The sequence below is a fragment of the Vipera berus genome (assembly GCF_964194415.1).
Source record: "Vipera berus genome assembly, chromosome: 5".
NCBI lineage: Eukaryota > Metazoa > Chordata > Lepidosauria > Squamata > Viperidae > Vipera > Vipera berus.
Window position 1 is genome coordinate 2,794,521 of NC_138207.1, and position 20,102 is coordinate 2,814,622.

The 20,102-nt window shown below is 45.0% G+C and overlaps 1 protein-coding gene across 2 annotated transcripts in view; it reads left to right on the top strand.

The window, feature by feature from the left end:
• The first annotated feature begins 3,813 nt into the window (after window positions 1-3,813).
• The window catches only part of LOC308669031 (choline-phosphate cytidylyltransferase A), a 43,950-nt gene continuing 27,661 nt past the window's right edge, over window positions 3,814-20,102 (top strand). Inside the window, exons 1-4 of one of the 2 annotated variants that reach the window (XM_081329473.1) lie at window positions 3,814-4,031; window positions 5,214-5,347; window positions 6,830-6,899; window positions 9,535-9,598. In XM_081329473.1, the coding sequence (XP_081185599.1) occupies window positions 3,916-4,031; window positions 5,214-5,347; window positions 6,830-6,899; window positions 9,535-9,598 (384 nt within the window). In that variant the 5' untranslated portion in view covers window positions 3,814-3,915. Of the gene's footprint in view, window positions 4,032-5,213; window positions 5,348-6,829; window positions 6,900-9,534; window positions 9,599-19,961; window positions 20,043-20,102 lie in introns of those variants that run through there. The other variant, XM_081329472.1, reaches the window with a different exon arrangement.

The following is a 20,102-nucleotide window of genomic DNA, read 5'->3' on the forward strand; positions in this document are numbered from 1 at the left end:
ACTAAGGATGACAACAGGAGTCTTCCAATATCTGAGAGGCTGCCCCAAAGAATAGAATAGAATAGAATAGAATAGAATAGAATAGAATAGAATAGAATAGAATAGAATAGAATAGAATAGAATAGAATAGAATAGAATAGAATAGAATAGAATAGAATAGAATAGAATAGAATAGAATAGAATAGAGCTGGAAGGGACCTTGGAGGTCTTCTAGTCCAGCCCCCTGCTCTAGCAGGAGAACCTATACCATCTCAGACAAGTGACTGTTCAGTCTCCTCTTAAAAACCTCCAGTGATGGAGCGCCCATGATTTCTGGTGGCAAGCTGTTCCATTGGTTAATTATCCTCATTGTCAGGAAGTTTCTCCTTAATTCCAGGTTGCTTCTCTCCTTGATCAGTTTCCAACCATTGTTAATAATAATAATAATAATGTTAGAAGGGACCTTGGAGGTCATCTAGTCCAACCCCCTGCTCAGGCAGGAAACCCTATACCATTTCAGGCAAATGGCTGTCCAGTCTCTTCTTTAAAACTTCCAGTGTTGGAGAATTCACCACCTCTGGAGGCAGGTTGTTCCATTGGTTACCGGTAATTGTTCTCACTGTCAGGAAGTTTCTCCTTAATTCCAGGTTGCTTCTCTCCTTGACTAGTTTCCATCCATTGCTTCTTGTCCTGCTTTCAGGTGCTTTGGAGAAGAGCTTGACTGCCTCTTCTTTGGGGCAGCCCCTGAGAGATTGGAACACTGCTATCATGTCACCCCTCACCCTTCTCTTCATTAAACTGGACATCCCCAATCCCAGCAACCGTTCCCTGTATGTTTTATCCTCCAGCCCCCTAATCATCTTTGTTGCTCTTCTCTGTACCCTTTCCAGAGTCTCGACATCTTTTTTACATCGTGGTGACCAAAACTGGATGCAGTATTCCAGGTGTGGCCTTACCAAGGCATTGTAAAGTGGTATTAGTACTTCACTTGATCTTGATTCTATCCCTCTGTTAATGCAGCCTAGCACTGTGTTGGCTTTTTTGGCAGCTGCAGCATTGTTTCTTGCCCTGCCCTCTGTTTTGGCCTCCAGGCCTTGGATCATCTTAGTTGCTCTTCTCTGAACTTTTCCCAAGGTCTCAACATCTTTTTTTTTAGTAGGGTGATCAAAATTGGTTGCACTATTCCAGGTGTGGTCTTAGGGTTTTATAAAGCGGTACTAATACTTCGCGAGATCTTGCTTCTACCCCTCTGCTTATGCAACCGAGGATTGCGTTAGCTTTTTTGGCGGCGGCTGCGCACAGCTGGCTCACGGCCAAGTGATCGTCCACCGGGACTCCAAGGTCCCTCTTATAGTTGCTGTTTTTGAGCCAGGTCTCACCTAATCTGTACTTATATCTTTGCCTAAATGTAAGACTTTGCTTTTCTCCACATTGAAACTCATTTTGCTGGATAGGGCCCATTGTTCAAGTTTGTCAAAATCTTTTTGGATCCTGAGTTGGTCTTCTGGGGTGTTGGCTACTCCTGCCAGTTTAGTGTCATCTGCAACTTTGATGAGTTCCCCTTCTATTCCCTCCTCTAAGTCATGGGTGAAGATATTGAAGAGTTTACTGGGCCTTAGACGGAGCCTTGTGGTGCCCCATTGCTTACTTCCCTCCATGTGGATGTGGTGCTGTTGAGGACTACTTGTTGAGTACGGTTTGCCAGCCAGCCACAGATCCATCTGGTGGTGATGCTGCCTATCCCACATTTTTCCTAGCTTACCAAGCAGTAGATTGTGGTCTACTTTGTCAAATGTCTTACTGAAATCTAAGTATACTATGTCCAGAGTGTTTCGCTGGTCTACTAATTTGGTCACTTCATCAAAGAATGAAATAAGATTGGTTTTTCCACGATCTGTTTTTGACAAATCCGTGCTGGCTACCAGTTATAACATGGGTTTGGCTAGACCAGGGGTCAGCAGCCTGAAACAGTGAAAGAGCCACTCGGAACCGGTTCCCTCACAAAAGGAAAAACTGGGAGCCGCAAAAAATGTGTGCACATGCGCGTACATGCGCACATGTGCAGAACAGGGTTTGACTGAAGAGTGGAGCCAAGGCGAGATATGCACCTACCCTGCATATTTGAATTGATTGGTTGAACTTTTTTAGTCCCACTTTTTTTTTTTGGACTGCACATGGCAGAGGACTGGGAGCCGTAGGAGACGGCTGAAAGAGCCGCATGCGGCTCCGGAGCCGCGGGTTGCAGACCTGTGGGCTAGACTAAAGAAAAGAAGAAATAGAGGAGAAATGATAATAGTATTTCAGTATCTCAGGGGCTGCCACAAAGAAGAAGAGGGGGTCAAATTATTCACCAAAGCACCAAAGGGGAAGGACAAGAAACAATGGCTGGAAACCAATCAAAGAGAGAAGCAACCTGGAATCAAAGAGTAACTTCCTAACAGTGAGGATAATTAACCAGTGGAGCAGCTTGCCTCCAGAATTCTGAGAACTGAAGTCCACATGTCTTAAAAGTTGCTAAGGTTGAGAAACAGTGTTACAGTTTAGCTTAATGCCAAATGAAATCAGCAATTTTCACTGAAATTCATTTTAACGCTTGCATTTCTTTAAGAAATGGGGAAATAGGTAGAGTCAGAGGCCTAGTAATCCCAATGCTGTTTCAACACTGTTTTGGGGGAATTCAGACTACGACGACTTCCTGCTGCCCAGCTGATATGAGAGGTGTTTTTCCACCTGCACGGAATGCAGGTGTGGTCCTGCACACCTGAATCTGAAGAAGGCTTCCTCCTTCTGTGATACATAGGGATGACGAAAGTGTGGGACCACATAGGGGCTGCTTTTGATCTCAGAAACGCAATGAGTCTTTCTCTGCCATGTGGATTAATGCCAGGAGGTCTATTGCGTTGTCCCAAAAGGGCATCTTTTGGCTGGCAGCCTTCCCTTTGCGAAAAGGGGAAGAAATGTGTGTCTGTCACACTTGACTAATTCCATTCTAATTCCATTCCATTAATTTCTATTCTATTCTATTCTATTCTATTCTATTCTATTCTATTCTATTCTATTCTACTCCTACTCCTATTCTATATTCTTTTCCAATTCCATTCTCTATTCTATTTCTATTTCTATTCTATTCCTATTCCATATTCTATTCTATTCTATTCTATTCTATTCTATTCTATTCTATTCTATTCTATTCTATTCCATTGCATTCAATAATAATAATAATAATAATAATAATAATAACAAGAAGAAGAAGAAGAAGAAGAAGAAGAAGAAGAAGAAGAAGAAGAAGAAGAAGAAGAAGAAGAAGAAGAAGAAGAAGAAGAAGAAGAAGAAGAAGTTGGAAGGGACCTTGGAGGTCATCTAGTCCAACCCCCTGCTCAGACAGGAAACCCTATACCATTTCAGGCAAATGGCTGTCCAGGCTCTTCTTAAAAACTTCCAGTGTTGGAGCACTCATCGCTTCTGGAGGCAGGTTGTTCCGCTGGTTAATTGTTCTCACTGTTAGGAAATTTCTCCTTAGTTCTAGGTTGCTTCTCTCCTTTACTAGTTTCCATCCATTCCTATTCCTATTCCATATTCTATTCTATTCTATTCTATTCTATTCTATTCTATTCTATTCTATTCTATTCTATTCTATTCTATTCTATTCTATTCTATTCTATTCTATTCTATTCCAGGAAAGGAAGGCGACTCTTCACTTTCCTATCTCTATTCTTAGCTATCTCTGGCCCTTGAGCATTATAGACATGAGGCGGGCTAGAGCGGCACCGCTGCCCTCCTTGGTCGAGGTGCTTGGTACGTGGCGAAGCTTTATCATCGGAAGTGACGTTCAGGAAAAAAGTCTCGGCGGAACGAAAGAGCAGGAACCGGAAGTTCGGGGCGTCGTCGCCCTAGCAACGCCGTAGGGACGCTGTCTCCAGCCAAGCGGCCGCTGCCATGGCGGAACCGGCGCCGCCCTTGACGCCCACCCCGACCCAGACGCCGTTGGCCCGGCAGAGCAGCGCCCCCAGCCCCGCCCGGGCCTACCACCTGCGCCCGGCCTTCCACCACAGGTCAGCCCGCTCTCCCATGCTCCCCTTTTTGCTCCTTTGCTCCTACGACAGCCCTGCGAGGTAGGCCGGCGCGGGGCATGGTGGGAAGCCTGGTCGTCGGACTTTGCTTTCCCGACCTCACAATCTGCTCCTTTTCGCATTTCATTTCATTGCTTTTAAAATACATTTTCTAAATAAATAAATAAATAAACAACGCAAAACGGCAAAGGTATCCAGCACGCTTTCCTCCTCCTGTTTTCCCCACAACAACCCTGTGAGGTAGGTTGGGCTGAGAGAGAAGGACTGACCCAAAGCTGGCATTCATGCCTAAGGCGGGACTAGAACTCTCCCTTTCCTGGCGATTGGCCCAAAGTCACCCAGCTGGCATTCATGTCTAAGGCGGGACTAGAACTCTCCGTCTCCTGGCGATTGGCCCAAAGTCACCCAGACGGCTTTCGTGCCTAAGGCGGGACTAGAACTCTCCGTCTCCTGGCTTGGCCCAAAGTCACCCAGCTGGCATTCATGTCTAAGGCGGGACTAGAACTCTCCGTCTCCTGGCGATTGGCCCAAAGTCACCCAGACGGCTTTCGTGCCTAAGGCGGGACTAGAACTCACCGTCTCCTGACGATTGGCCCCAAATTCACCCAGCCAGCTTGACTTGACTTGATTTGAACTGAACAACTGTAGTGACTCCCTTAAAAAACTGCAAGGTGTCGTAAAATGGGGCAAAATTCACTCAACTTTCTCGCTTAGCAACAGGAATGTTGGGCTCCGTTGCGGCCGTACGTTGAGGACCACCTGCATGCAACTTGGCCGTTCCCTAGAAGCTGTTTCTTCTCCAAAATCAGAAGCCCTTTATTATAGAATTTGCACAAGGGCAAAAAAAAACATTAAAGGAGAGCTATTGAAAGGGGGGGTTGTATTTTCGGGGGATTGTGGATGAAACGGGGGGGGGGAATTTAGACGCACAAAAAAGGGTGCAGCTCTGCCTTTTGGGGAAACGTTCTTGGTAAATCTCTGGCTGTGGTCCTCGACTTAGCCACCAGTCCTCACGCTTACGGCCAATTGGTGTTTGCCTGTTTTCTAGGGACACAGATCTTCTGAAGCCAGAGTTTGCAACCTCCAGCTTTCCTACCTGTGCCAGACCCCAAGACTGTTATTTCTCTCTTTTTTTCCTTTCTTTTTTTATTTCTTTTCTCTTAGGTTCCGTTCTTCCATGGTGAAAGATTGCATCCGGGAAATCCTGAAGGAGGAGTTGGCCAACGTGCAGTACAACCCGGAGGAGATCGGAGGCCGAACCAAAGTCTTATCTGAGTTAATCCGCGACAGACTGAAAGGTCTTTAGGTCCACCTGCCTACCCAGCGTTAACGTCGTCCTGGGCTGAGGACTTGTGTTTTAATCCCAATTAATTTTTCTTTTTATATAGATAGACAGATACTCCAGAAGATGGTAGAGGACAGGAAGGCCTGGAGGAACGTTGTCCATGGGGTCATGATGGGTCGGACATGACTTTGCAGCTAACAACAACAAAGATAGATAGATAGATAGATAGATAGATAGATAGATAGATAGATAGATAGATAGATAGATAGATAGATAGATAGATAGATAGATAAATAGATACTGTAGATCAGACATGTCAAACACAAGGCCCGGGGGCCGGATCCGGCCCACGAAGTGGCTTCATGCGGCCCGCGAAGCCCTCCTGGAAACAGTGAGGGAACGGCCCCCTCTGCCTTGGCCCTGGCCCAGAGACCCTCCTCCTGCCAGAGACCCTCAGATCTGTCCCACTCCTGCCCAGGCCCCCATAGGCACCCTTGATGCGAACGATGTAGAGCTGGCCACGCCCACCCAGTAGGCCATACGCACTCTAGCCACGCCCACCCAGTAGGCCACGCCCACCCTGGCCATACCCACCCGGCCCCTTGAAGGCAACCGCAATGTTGATGCGGCCCTCAATGAAATTGAGTTTGACACCCCTGCTGTAGATAGATAGACAGATAGACAGATACACAGACAGACAGACAGACAGACAGACAGACAGATAGATAGATAGATAGATAGATAGATTTTATTAGTTTTTATAGGGTAAAGGATAAGGTGCTATCAGGATTAGGATTGGGGTTGGGGTTAAAGTTGGGGTTGCGGTTTTCCCAAATAACATTTTCAATATTTAGCAAACAGCATAGTGTCTGGCTACATGTATTTAACTAACAGCAATAGATATAGATAATTATCATAAACAATATGTTAATTACTCAATAGCCTTTCTTACTAATATATATTCAAAATTACATAGCACGTTCCTTTCTCTCTGACTCGTTTTTCTAGCCACTGGTAGAAATTATCCCATGTTCTAAAGCACAACGAGTCTTCTTCCTCTTTAATCTTTAAAGTCAGTCTATCCATTTCTGCACACTCTTTAAGTTTTTCTTAATTAATACTTCTTCAGTTGATAAGTTTTCATTTTCCCAACGCTGGGCAAATACAATTCTTGCTGCCGTCAGTACACGTAGTATTAGATACCTGCAATCTTTCTCGTAATTGGCTCCTATTATTCCTAACAAAAAACATTCTGGTTTAATGTCTTATTTGTTTTTTAGTCATCTTCTCCAACCATAAGTGTATTTTAACCCAAAATCTTTTTTGCTTTAGGTCAGGTCGACCAGATGTCGTAATAGGTACCTGGTTTTTGTTTGCATTTCCAACAGTTGTTTGAGGTGTTCTTAAACATTTTTTTGCTTAGTCTCACCGGCGTCGCACGCCATCTGTAAAACATTTTCCAATTAATTTTTTTTTTCTTTGCACTCTTTTTCAGAGAAAGGATTGCACCGATACAAAATAGTGGTGCAAGTAGTGATCGGGGAACAAAGAGGCGAGGGAGTGAAGTAAGTTCCACTTCAGTTAAAACTATTGCCCTCACTTTGGACTCTTCGGTCATGCTGGTTACATGTCAGTTCGTGTAGTGACCGTTTGGAGTTACAACGGCACCGAAAAAAATGACTTAGGACGGTTTTTCACACTTACGACCGTCACAGCCTTCCCCCGTGGTCACGTGATCAAAATTCAGACACTCGCCAACTGGCTCGTACTTACGACGGTCGCAGCGTCCCTGGGGGGAGGTGTCCCGTGATCACCTTTGGCGACTTCCTGACAAGCAAAAAAATCAATGGGGCAAAGCCAGATTCTCTTAACAACCGTGTCGCCAACTGAACAACTGCAGGGTTCGCTGAACACGTGTAGCGAGAAAGGTCTTAAAATGGGGAGAACTCATTTAGCAGCCGTCCCACTTAGATACAGAAACGTTGGGCTCAGCTGTTATAAGTTGAGGACCACCTATGTTGTTCTTCTCTGTAGAAGGATCTGGATAGCCGGTGAGGCCACACCTGGAATCCTGCAGCCAGTTTTGGTCACCATAACACAAAAAAGATGTTGGGAGTTTGGAAAAAGTGCAGAGAAGAGCAACTAAGATGATCCAAGGCCTGCAGGCTAAAACATACGAAGAACGGCTGCAGGACTTGGGTCTGGCTAGTCTAAAGGAAAGAAGAAAGAGGGGAGACATGATAGCAGCGTTCCGGTATTTGAGGGGCTGCCACAAAGAGGAGGGGGCCAGGTTGTTCACCAGAGCACCAGATGGAAGGACGAGAAACAACGGTTGGAAACTGACCAAAGAGAGAAGCAACCTGGAATTAAGGAGAAACTTCTTGACGGTGAGGACAATTAACCAGTGGAAGAGCTTGCCACCAGTAATCATGGGCGCTCCATCACTGGAGGTTTTTAAGAAGAGACTGGACCACCATTTGTCTGGAATGGCATGGGGCTTCCTGCTTGAGCAAGGGGTTGGACTAGAAGACCTCCAAGCTCCCTTCCAGCTCCTGTTCTATTCTATATTAGTTGGAGAGATTCTCTTCTGTCATTTCAGAATTTGTCACTTCACATTTCCATCCTTTTTATATTAGGTGACTAACATTTTTCGTATTGCTGTTTGAAAACACAGCCAAGGCAGCTTAGGAAAATTCTTCACTTGCCGTGCACAAGATCAGATATCGGTAACACGACAGGGAGTCCTCTTGTTACGCTCACAACTGAGCCCCAAATTTCTGTCGTTTAGCGAGGCAGCTTTGGGGTAATTTGCCCACCTTTGACCACTTTTCTTGCCACGCTGGTTAAGTCAGGGGGTAGGCAACCTTGGCTCTTTTATGACTCGCAGACCAACTCCCAGAATTCCTCAGCCACCATGGGGGGGAACTATGGCCCCTTCATGACTGATGGACTTGAACTCCCAGAATTCCTGAGCCAGCATGGCTCAGCATGGAAACCTCTCCCTTTCCCCTCAGCATGGCTGGCTCAGGAATTCTGGGAGTTGAAGTTCACAAGTTATAAGGGGGCCATAGTTCCCCCATGCTGGATCAGGAATTCTGGGAGTTGAAGTCCGCGAGTCATAAAAGGGCCAAGGTTGCCTACCCCTGGGTTAAACGAATCACTATGGCTGTTAAGTTAGTAATATAGTTAGTCAAATGAATCTGCTTCCCCCCCACCCATATTGTCTTTGCTTGTCAGAAGGTCACAAAAGAGGATCTCGTGACCCCAGGAGACATGGCCACCATCACAAGTATGAGCCAGTTGCCAAGCAGCTCAGTTCTGATAATAATATGATAATAAAGTTGGAAGGGACCTTGGAGGTCATCTAGTCCAACCCCCTGCTCGGGCAGGAAACCCTGCCTATACCATTTCAGACAAAGGGCAGTCCAGTCTCTTCTTAAAAACCTCCAGTGTTGGAGCATCCACAGTTTCTGGAGGCAAGGAGTTCCACTGGTTAATTGTTCTAACTGTCGGGAAGTTTCTCCTTAGTTCTAGGTTGCTTCTCTCCTTGACTATTTTCCATCCGTTGCTTCTTTTTCCTGCCTTCAGGCGCTTTGGAGAAGAGCTTGACTCCCTCTTCTTTGGAGCAGCCCCTGAGATCTTGGGACTACTGCTATCACGTCACCCCTGGTCCATCTCGTCATTAAACTAGACATACCCAATTCCTGTAACCGTTCCTTATATGTTTTAGCCTCCAGTCATCTTTGTTGCTCTTCTCTGCACTCTTTCCAGAGTCTCAACATCTTTTTTACATCGTGGTGACCAAAACTGGATGCCGTATTCCAAGTGTGGCCTTACCAAGGCCTTGTAAAGTGGTATTAAGACTTCACGTGATCTTGATTCTATCCCTCTGTTAATGCAGCCCAGCACTGTGTTGGCTTTTTTGGCAGCTGCAGCACACGGCTGGCTCCTATTTAAGGGATTGTCCACTAGGACTCCGAGATCCCTCTCACAGTTACTACTATTGAGCAAGGTACCACCTATATTACTATACCTGTGCATTTGATCACCTGACCTTGACGGTAAGTGTGAAAAACAGTCATCCCATTTTTCAGCGCCCTTATAACTTCGAACCAGTGACCAAACCAACTGGTGTAAGTCAAGACTACCTGTACTTCGTCTTTTTACCAACTAGTGTCCTATTTTTATTTTTTATTTTAGCATGGCTGCTCGCTGTTTCTGGGATGCTGACACTGATAACTACGCTCAGGATGTTTTCATCAATGTGAGTTTTTTAGTTTTTTTTCTCTCTCTCTCTCTTTTTTTAACCAATGTTCTTCACCAGGTCGCTGTTAAAATGTGTGCGTATCAGAGGGAGTGTGTGTCAGTCTGACCTAGGTCTCTATAGGTAGTCCTCAACTTATAACCCAACATTTATGTCGTTAAGCGAGACATCTGTTGAATGACCTTTGCCCCATTTGACGACCTTTCTCTCCACGATTGTTAACTGAATCACTGCAGCCGTTAAGTTAGTAGCGCGGTGGGTTCCAATTTTCAACAAAACTGCACCCGTAGCAAACAGTGGGTCCCCAGTTAAGGATCCCCACGTTTGCTTAACGACCTCTGCAAAAAAAAAAAAAAGTAAAATCTTTTTATATCAAAACAAACAATACATCATGTTTATTTTTAATTAGATTAGATAACCTTTATTGTCATTTTTTTTCCTGTGGGCACAACGGCACACATTAAAAATGAAATTTAGTTGCTTGCTCTCAAAGTGTACACATACCTAACACACATTTAAAACATAGTATATACAACATACGTACAGACCTACACCCTTACACATAAGTAACATATAAATATTAATCGCTGTCACTATTATGTAAACATTTTGGATAAACTTTCATAACTACTGCAACATATTAACCCCACCGTCGTATCTCGAGAACTACCTGTATGTGTAAGAATTTTGCAACATAACCAGAAAGGACAGTTATTAACATTTGTAATCTAAATTTTAATAGGATTAACGATGAAGGATGCAGAATGGGAAAAGTAATAAATTGCTGGGGGGGGGGAGCAAAAAGAAAGAAATAACTAGGCCAGGGGTAGGCAACCTTGGCTCTTTTATGACGTGGACTTCAAGTCCCAGAATTCCTGAGCCAGCCATGCTGAGGGGAAAGGGAGAGGTTTCCATGCTGAGCCATGCTGGCTCAGGAATTCTGGGAGTTGAAGTCCACGAGTCATGAAGGGGGCCATACTTCTACCATGCTGGCTGAGGAATTCTGGGAGTTGAAGTCCACCAGTCATGAAGGGGGCCATACTTCTACCATGCTGGCTGAGGAATTCTGGGAGTTGAAGTCCACCAGTCACAAAGGGGCCATCGTTCCCTTACGCTGACTGAGGAATTCTGGGAGTTGAAGTCCACCAGTCATAAAAGAGCCAAGGTTGCCTACCCCTGGCCTAGGCCCCTTCATGACTCGTGGACTTCAACTCCCAGAATTCCTGAGCCAGCCATGCTGAAGGGAAAGGGAGAGGTTTCCAAGCTGAGCCATGCTGGCTGAGGAATTCTGGGAGTTGAAGTCCACGAGTCATAAAAGAGCCGAGGTTGCCTACCCCTGGCCTAGGCCTAGGCCCCTTCATGACTCGTGGACTTCAACTCCCGAGTCCCTTGGGAGAGGGGCGGTATATAAATCCAAATAATAAATAATAAATAAACTCCCAGAATTCCTGAGCCAGCCAAGCTGAGGGGAAAGGGAGAGGTTTCCAAGCTGAGCCATGCTGGCTCAGGAATTCTGGGAGTTGAACTCCACGAGTCATGAAGGGGCCATAGTTCCCCCATGCTGGCTGAGGAATTCTGGGAGTTGAAGTCCAGCAGTCATCAGTTGCAGTTTCACTCACAACCCTTCTTTTGGTCTCCCCAGGAAAGCCTCTTCTGCGTCGCTGTCGTCTTTGGCTGCTTTTTCTACTAAAGCCGACTGCAAGTTCAAAGAAGAACGGCCTTTGTTTTAAAGATTCCCAAAGAAGCAGGATTATATGCTTCGTTTCCCTTCCTCACTCCTCTCTGTGTGCTTGCACGCGCATGTATATAAGTGTATATAGTCCATTGTAAAAAATATAGTTTCCAAGTGACCTTTTTAAGGGACCTGACTCCTGCTTTTGCTGTTTTGTACATAAAGAGAACTCCAGCACAGTTCTTCTTGAAATGGAGAACTTGTTCGTTGCATAAATAATTTCCCTCTTGTGTTGCTCCCTGTGCTTGGTGACATCTGCACATGGGAGCCAGATCTGATCATTTAAATACAGTTGTTGACAAGCGTTACCCTTATCCTTGCAAATCCACACACTGCACGTGTCTCAATCTGTTCCTGCATTTTGAAATCTCAGTGAGTTATAATACCTTGCATTATGAATCCCTGCGTGTTTTTACATGACTCCCATTCCTGACTATCTCCTGTAAGTTGCTCTCTCCCTTCTGGAAATATTCCCATATATTCCTTCAATCTTTTCTTCTGGAAAAGAAGAACAGGAAGGGCTGTTGTTCCAAATTGCTTGATGCCAAACGGAATAGAACAGACAATGTGAGCCGACAAATTCTGAAATGACAGACGAGAATCTCTCCCACTAATATAGAATAGAATAGGAGCAGGAAGGGACCTTGGAGGTCTTCTAGTCCAGCCCACCGCTCGAGCAGGAGAACCTATACCATTTCAGACAAGTGACCGTCTAGTCTGCTCCAGTGTTGGAGCGCCCACGATTTCTGGTGGCAAGCTGTTCCACTGGTAAATTGTCCTCACTGTTAGGAAGTTTCTCCTTAGTTCTAGGTAAATCTCTTTTTGATCAAATTTTCCATCCATTGCTTCTTGTCCTGCCTTGGAGAATAGGTGGACCCCCTCCTCTTCTCTGTGGCAGCCCCTCAAATATTGGAAGGCTGCTGTCATGTCAACCCTCGTCCTTCTCTTCATTAAACTAGACCTACCCAATTCCAGCAACAGTTTTTATATGTTTTAGCCTCCAGTCCCCCAATCATCTTTTTTGCTCTTCATTGCACTTAGACTAGCCAAACCCAAATACACAGGTAGTCCTCAACTCACCACTGTTCAGACTTACAATAGCCCCGAAAAAAAGTGACTGATCACCATTTTTCACACCATCATTACACCATCTCCATGGTCCCATTATATCACAGTTCAGAGGCTTGTCAACTGGTTTGTATTTATGACGGTCACAGCGTCCTAGATTCACGTGATTTCCCCCCCCCCTTTTGCAACCTTCCCACAGACAACAGGGAACCCAGACTTACTGCGTTACAAACTTGACAACTGCAGTGATTAACTTAACCCTTCTGGCAAGAAAAGTGGTAAAATGAAGTAAAACTCAATAAAGGTCTCACTTAAGCGACAGAAACTCTGGCCTCTGTCGTTGTAAGGCGAGGACTATCTGTATGCCGAGTTGACATTTTTTTTTCACACAGCACCCTAAGCCAAAACCCATCCATGCAAAGAGACAGACTCTGTTTTGCCACGAGCATCCAAATTATAATTGGAACCAGGATGGTTAACTGTTCTATAAATCCGGCTTGGAAGCGATTTTTGTTCTAAATCTATGGTGGAAAATAATTCTCCCTCATCGGAGAGTGGGTTTCTAGCCGACTTCATCATGGAAGAGAAATGTTCGTGGTGGGCGAGAAAACGCCTTGTTATCTTAGCTATCAGATTCCAAATCATCTAAAGGCTTATTTAATCTGGCAAGGAGATAACTGCAAAGCGAGTCAGAAATTTCTGCGGTCCACGTTCATACTTTCCATTGCAAATGATCAGAATCAAGTTACTTCCTGCCTCCTCCGTCAGGAATTTAGCAACTGATAATTGCTTATCTTCATGTAATTAAAAGTTGAGGAGGAGGAATTCACACACAGACACGCTGGTCTCCCGAGGGTGATCTTCCTACTGTGGACATCTTACTAACGGTCAAAGATAAGTCCTTGTGCTTAAGCAGAGTTATTTTGAGGCCCAAATGAGAGAGAGAAAAACTCGTGCTTTGGCTAAGCTGCCCTACCAGGCCTGCCTCTGTAAAGCCTTTTACAGGTGGCTGCTATACCTGTAAATACCTAGAATGCCGGCAGTCCTTCACTTATGGCCACAGCTGGGAGACGGGACTAGAATTTCCATAGAAATAGAGTAGAGTGGAGTGGAATTGGGAATAGAATAGAATAGAATAGAATAGAATAGAATAGAATAGAATAGAATAGAATAGAATAGAATAGAATAGAATAGAATAGAATAGAATAGAATAGAATAGAATAGAATAGAAAAAAAGGAATAGAACAAAATAGAATAGAATATAAAAAGAATAGAATAGAATAGAATAGAATAGAATAGAATAGAATAGAATAGAATAGAATAGAATAGAATAGAATATTAAAAAAGGAATTAGAATAGAATAGAATAGAATAGAATAGAATAGAATAGAATAGAATAGAATAGAATAATAGAATAGAATAGAATAGAATATTTAAAAAGGAATAGAACAAAATAGAATAGAATAGAATATAAAAAGAAATAATAGAATAGAATAGAATAGAATAGAATAGAATAGAATAGAATAGAATAGAATAGAATTTAGAATAGAATTTAGAATAGAATAGAATGGAATGGAATAGAATAGAATATTAAAAAAGGAATAGAACAAAATAGAATAGAATATAAAAAGAAATAATAGAATAGAATAGAATAGAATAGAATAGAATAGAATAGAATAGAATAGAATAGAATAGAATAGAATAGAATAGAATAGCAAAAAGGAATCGAATGGAATAGAATAGGGAATAAGAATAGAACAGAACAGAATAGAATAGAAATAGAATATAAAATTTAGAATAGAATAGAATAACTTTATTGTCACTTTATATGTACACTAATCAGCATACATTAAAATGAGATTTCATTGCATTCAGCTCTCAAAGGGTCCCCACCTTGCTAAATGGGGCAATTGTTAAATGCAGTTCACCCCATTTTAGGACCTTTCTTGCCACCGTTGTCAAGGAAATTGTTAGGTTAGTAAGCCAGGGAATCTGGCTTCCCCCGTGGACTTTGCTTGTCAGAAGGTCACAAAAGGGGATGATCACGTGACCTGCTGCAACCGTCCTAAATACAAGTCAGTGGCCAAGCCTCCCAATTTTGATCACGCGACCCACGGGGGATGCTGCAAGCACCGTAACTAGGAAACACGGTCCCAAGTTGCTTTTTTCCCAGTGCCGTTGCAACTTCGAACGGTGGACTGTCGTTAAGTGGAGGACGACTAGTAAATAAATAAACGCTGAGATACGTGCTCCAGTACTACAGGCCTCCTCTCCACCAGAGGGTGTCAACGAGGAGCCTCAGAGTTGCAACCCCAGACCTGAACTTCCATTTCCCAGGACCGGCTTGAGCCCAACTCCAGGGTCGCCAGCCTGGCAGCATTGAGAGACCTCCTTGCAATTAGCCAGGCCCGTCCCCTGGGGGGCTTTGGGTGCCCAGCCCCTAACAGACCATTAGCCCTGCCTAACAGACCGTTAAGCCCTGGGCCTGCAGGGAGGCCCCACCAATTGCACCCCCCCTTTCTCCGGGTCCCCCTGGCCTCCGAGCCCCCTTTGGTCCCATATGCCCACCATGTCGGACAGACCCCTCAAACACAGGCAGAAATCCAAGCGGTGCGCGCTGTGCGAGGCTCCGTTTCCCGGGGCTGCGGAGGGGGACCTGTGTCCCCACTGCTCCCTGCAGCCTCTTAGCCCCCCCAGTTTGGCAGCAGGGCGCTTAGGGTCCCAGTGGCGGGAGCCCAAGGCCCCTTCCCCCTCCATCAGCTCGGGGGAAGACCCCAAAGATCCAGACCCCGAAGATGAAAAAGAGGATCCAGAGGCCCAAAAGCTGGACTGGGTAAGTTTGAGCTGTCACTGGGTTTTTTGGGGTTGGTTTTTTTTTCCAGTCTGCGGCCCTGGCTCAAATCTCGTCTGCAGGATGACGGCTATTTTTATTTTTAAATTTTAAATTCTGAGCCCAGACGCTAGCTTTTAACGCAATGGCGAAAGCCGAGCTGCAAAAAAAAAAAAATTAAAAAATGGCTCCCTGGTGCGAATGCAGTTAGTCCTCGACTTTCAACGGTTCAAAGTTACAACGGCACCCCCCCAAAAAAGTGACTTAGTTACGACCGTTTTTCACCCTTAATGACCATGGCAGAATCTCAAAAATTCAGTCGCTTGGCAACTGGCTCGTATTTAGGACGGCTGCAGCATCCTCATGTGATCCCCCTTTTGGGGGGGAAGCCAGGTTCACTTAACAACCGTGTTACTAACTGAACAACTGTGGTGATTCGCTTAACAGCTGTGGCAAGAAAGGTAGTGAAATGGAGTAAAGCTGACTTGACTCTCTTGCTTAGAAAAGGAAGTTCTGGGGCCCATTGTGGCCGTAAGTTGAGGATTACCTGTACACCAAACTGTACGTGTTTGAATTTTGCCCAAGTATACGGCAATTAGTTGTTTTTGAAGAAAAGGTGGGGCTTCTGCAGTTCCTTACAAGCTTCCTTCTGTGTCCTTTCCCCCACACTTCCATCCATCCATGCATTGAACAGGCATTCTGTTCCAAAGCTCACTTTAATTATTTATTTGTTTGTTTGTTTTATATACCGCCCTTCTCCCGGAGGACTCAGGGTGGTGTACAGAGCAATAAAGTAAGAATACAATAAAGCAATAAAGTGAGAAAATTTTAAAACCCAAATCCATCAGGCCAGGTCGGCTTGTTGGAATAGATAGGTTTTTAGATCACGCCGGAAGGAGCGAAGGTCGGGGGCCATCCGGATTTCGGCTGGTAAGCGGTTCCAGAGGATTGGCGCACCCACCGAGAATGCTCTCCCCCTGGGGGTCACCAGCCGACATTCTCTGACCGGTGGCACCCTGAGGAGGCCCTCTCTGTGGGAGCGCACAGGACGGAGGGATGTTGACGCTGGCAGTAGGTGCTCCCGTAGGTAATCCGGACCCACGCCATGTAGGGCTTTGTATGTCATCACAAGCACCTTGAATTTCACCCGGAAGGCAACTGGAAGCCAGTGCAGCTCACGGAGCAGAGGTGTAATATGGGAGTATCGGGAGACCCCCAAAAGCACTCATGCAGCTGCACTCTGCACCAGCTGAAGCTTCCGAGTGGTTCTCAAGGGCAGCCCCATGTAAAGAGCGTTGCAGTAGTCAAGACGAGAGGTCACAAGTGCATGGGTGACTGTACGCAAGGCATCCAGGTCCAGATAGGGTCGCAGCTGGTGCACCAGACGAACTTTAATTGTATCCACATCTCTTTGATGCAGTTAACAGTGATATTTGCTGGAGCAATTTGGTTTGAGGCATTTGGAAAGGATGCCTCAAACCAACACTCAGAGCATATTTGTTGCATGCAAACAATCTGAGATTTGGTTTCAATCAATCCGAATAGAGCTGGAAGGGACCGTGGAGGTCTTCTAGTCCAACCCCCTGCTCAATATACCATGTCAGACAAGGGACTGTCCAGTCTTTTCATAAAAACCTCCAGTGATGGTGAACCTACAATCTCTGGAGGCAAGCAGTTCCACTGGTTAATCGCTCTCACTGTTAGGAAGTTTCTCCTTAATTCCAAATTGCTTCTCTCCTGGATTAGTTTCCATCTGTTGTTTCTTGTCTTGCCTTCTGGTGCTTTGGAAAATAGGTTGACACCCCCCCCCCTCTTCTTTGTGGCAGCCCATTGAACACTGGAATACTGCTATCATGTCAGCCTTTACTCCTTTTTTCTAGACTGGTCATACCCAGTTCCTGTAACTGGTCTTCATATGTTTTGGTCTCCAGGCGTTTAATCATCTTAGTTTTTTCTCTTTTGCCCTTTTGTGTATCATCTGACCCATCCACTGCGATAATCAAGTTCGCAGATGATACAACTGTGGTGGGTCTTATTACAGGTGGGGATGAGACAGCATATAGGGCGGAGGTACAAAAACTATCCATATGGTGTAGTAACAACAACTTGCACCTAAACATCGGCAAGCCGAAAGAGATGGTGTTAGACTTCCGGAGAAAAAAGGAGGAACCTGCCCCACTTTACATCAGGGAGGACTGTGTAGAGAGAGTTTCCTCCTTTAAATTTCTGGGAGTCTACCTCTGTGAAGATCTGACCTGGAAAGTTAACACAACCAAGGTGGCTAGAAAGGCCCAACAGAGGCTTCACTTTCTTAGGATCTTGCGGAAGAACAGGGTAGAACAACAGCTAATGACCCTCTTTTACCGGTCTACCATAGAGAGCGTCCTCTCGTATGGTATTGTGGTTTGGTATGCTGGTCTGACAGCCGCGGACAGGAAAGTATTACAGAGGGTAGTGAGCACAGCACAAGACATTGTGGGCTGTCCCCTGACACCACTGGATGACCTCGCCAGGGCTCGTTGCCTTGGAAGAGTGAGGAAGATTCTCAGGGATGACTCACACCCTGGACGGTATCTCTTTACTCTCCTACCATCCAGTAGGAGATATAGGAATATAGCCAGCTGTACCAACAGGCTGAAAAATAGCTTTTATCCGTGGGCTGTTAGGCTTTTAAATGGGACATAATCTTATGCAGAATTGACTTGGGAGGCCGGTGTGTGGTGTGGTTGGTTCACATAGTGTGGTGGGATGGAGGGTTTGTTGTCACTGTGTGTTGGGGGGAGAGAGCACGGGGGGAGGCTCAGCTAATCTCAATGTACACATGTTGTACTTTGACAATAAAGGTTTATTAGTATTTTCCAAATCTCAACATCTTTTTCGTAATGTGACCAAAACTGGATGCAGTATTCCAGGTGTGGTCTTACCAAGGTTTCATAAAGCGGTACTAATCCTTCACGTGATTTTGATTCGATTGTTTTGTTTATATACAACCAAGGATCATATTAGCTTTTTTGGCTGCTCCCGCACACGGCTGGCTCATGTTTAAGTGATCGTCCTATCCAGTTAAAAAGGATCTGATTGCAGGATCTGAAGAAGCGCTTTGCCCCTAGATCCTTGACCTACCACTGGGTTGATGGCTACTTTTACTGCATTTAGTGTTGGATCTTCTCATGTCAGGTAGCCTGTGGCTGCCTCATATTTTTTACTGAGTGCATCTAAATTGAATTGCATTCACACCTTTTGTCTTCTTATCAGTTAAATATATATTATGGAACAGCTTTTAAATTAACTCAATATTCTTTTTTTTTTTTTTAAAAAAAAGGAATTGCTGGCTATGGAAAGACTTGAATCTTGGCAAACTCATCCTCACAAAAGGATGGTTTGATTGCCAATGCTTTTCAGCGCACGGGCTTCCTGCATATAGATGCATAAAACGTAGCTTAAGGCACAGTCAATATCTGGAGAAAGTTTTTAAGAAATCAAGTGTACCTTTTCTCTCCACTTACTTACTTACTTATTTATTTATTAACTTGGTTTTGATTGCAGTGACTGCTAATATTCCACTTCTCCCAAAAGTAACGTTGAAGGACAGGTATAACATTCCTCTATAGTCACAGTAGCTCTGAAAATATTCAAGAAATCTATATCTTAAATCCGGATGCCAAAATGATACTATACAATCTTCATGCTGTTTTTTGAAAAGAACCATAATCGACAAATGTATATATTATTGCTTGAAATGTTATTGTGGTCATGGTAAAACACAGCATAAAAATATTTCAAATAAATAAAATTACTGTTTATTTTTTAAAAATCTATTTTTTTAAAGCCCCAATTGTTTCAAAGGGACTTTTGTCGATAACAGGCTGCTTGGAATCCTTTTAATTAAAAAAATCTCTGTCCTGAACTGCGGAGGTGCTTTTATGTTATTTGCAAAAACTCAAGAGCTGGAAAACGTTACCGATTTTTAAATCGGCTTTTTTCCCCAGTAGGGAATTAGAAGAGCGACATCATGAAGTGAACAAAGCCGTGTCAATGTCCCTCTAGGAAAAATTCTTATTGTAAATCATACTATTTATCGACAGCTAGCGTTAACAGTTGGAAGGGGCCTTGGAGGTCTTCTAGTCGGACCCCCTGCTCAAGTGAGATTGACAATTCTTATCATATTATGTTTCCTTCAACAATTTCATCAACAGAAAACAAAATATAGAAAGGGCAGCGTTCGGGGACGGGGGGGGGGGGAGGTCGCCCAGAACCACGATTTCCTTAACCCCAGTTGCTGGCCCAGTTCGCACCCTACCCCAACCCGGTGCCTTGCAGATGCATTGCCATGGCAACGCGCGCCCGGAAGGAACCAGATTGGGGAGGGCCGCTCCATTAGCGGGAGGCGAGCTCTGCTTTCACAGGCCGGGGGGGCGGGGGTGGGTGGGTGATTTATTTTATTTATTTATTTTATTACATTTCTATACCGCCCTTTCCCGGAGGACTCAGGGCGGTTTACAGGGTAATTAAAAACCAAAAATACAAAAGTTAAAAACCAAGTTTAAAAAAAGATTCAATTTATCCCTGTATAGTAAATGGGGTGGGGTGGGTCGGTAGCCCGAGAACAGGGCCCTCCAACCGTGTGGAGAAAAGCAAGCCGAGGCCAGTTCCCAACGGAACTTCCGGCGCGGGGGGACGCCGTTTCCGCCCGGAATAAGGCGCCGAACAGCGTTCCCTTCCGGTCGGGTCCGTCCGGGAGCACTTCCTGTTCAGCCCAGCCCCGTTGGCAAGATTCGGGCGTGAAGAGCCGAGGAGGGACGCCGCGCGGCACAGGTGGGGAGGGGGACGCCGCCCCGGGAGGGGGGGAGGAACGGGAGGACTCCCCCTTTTTTG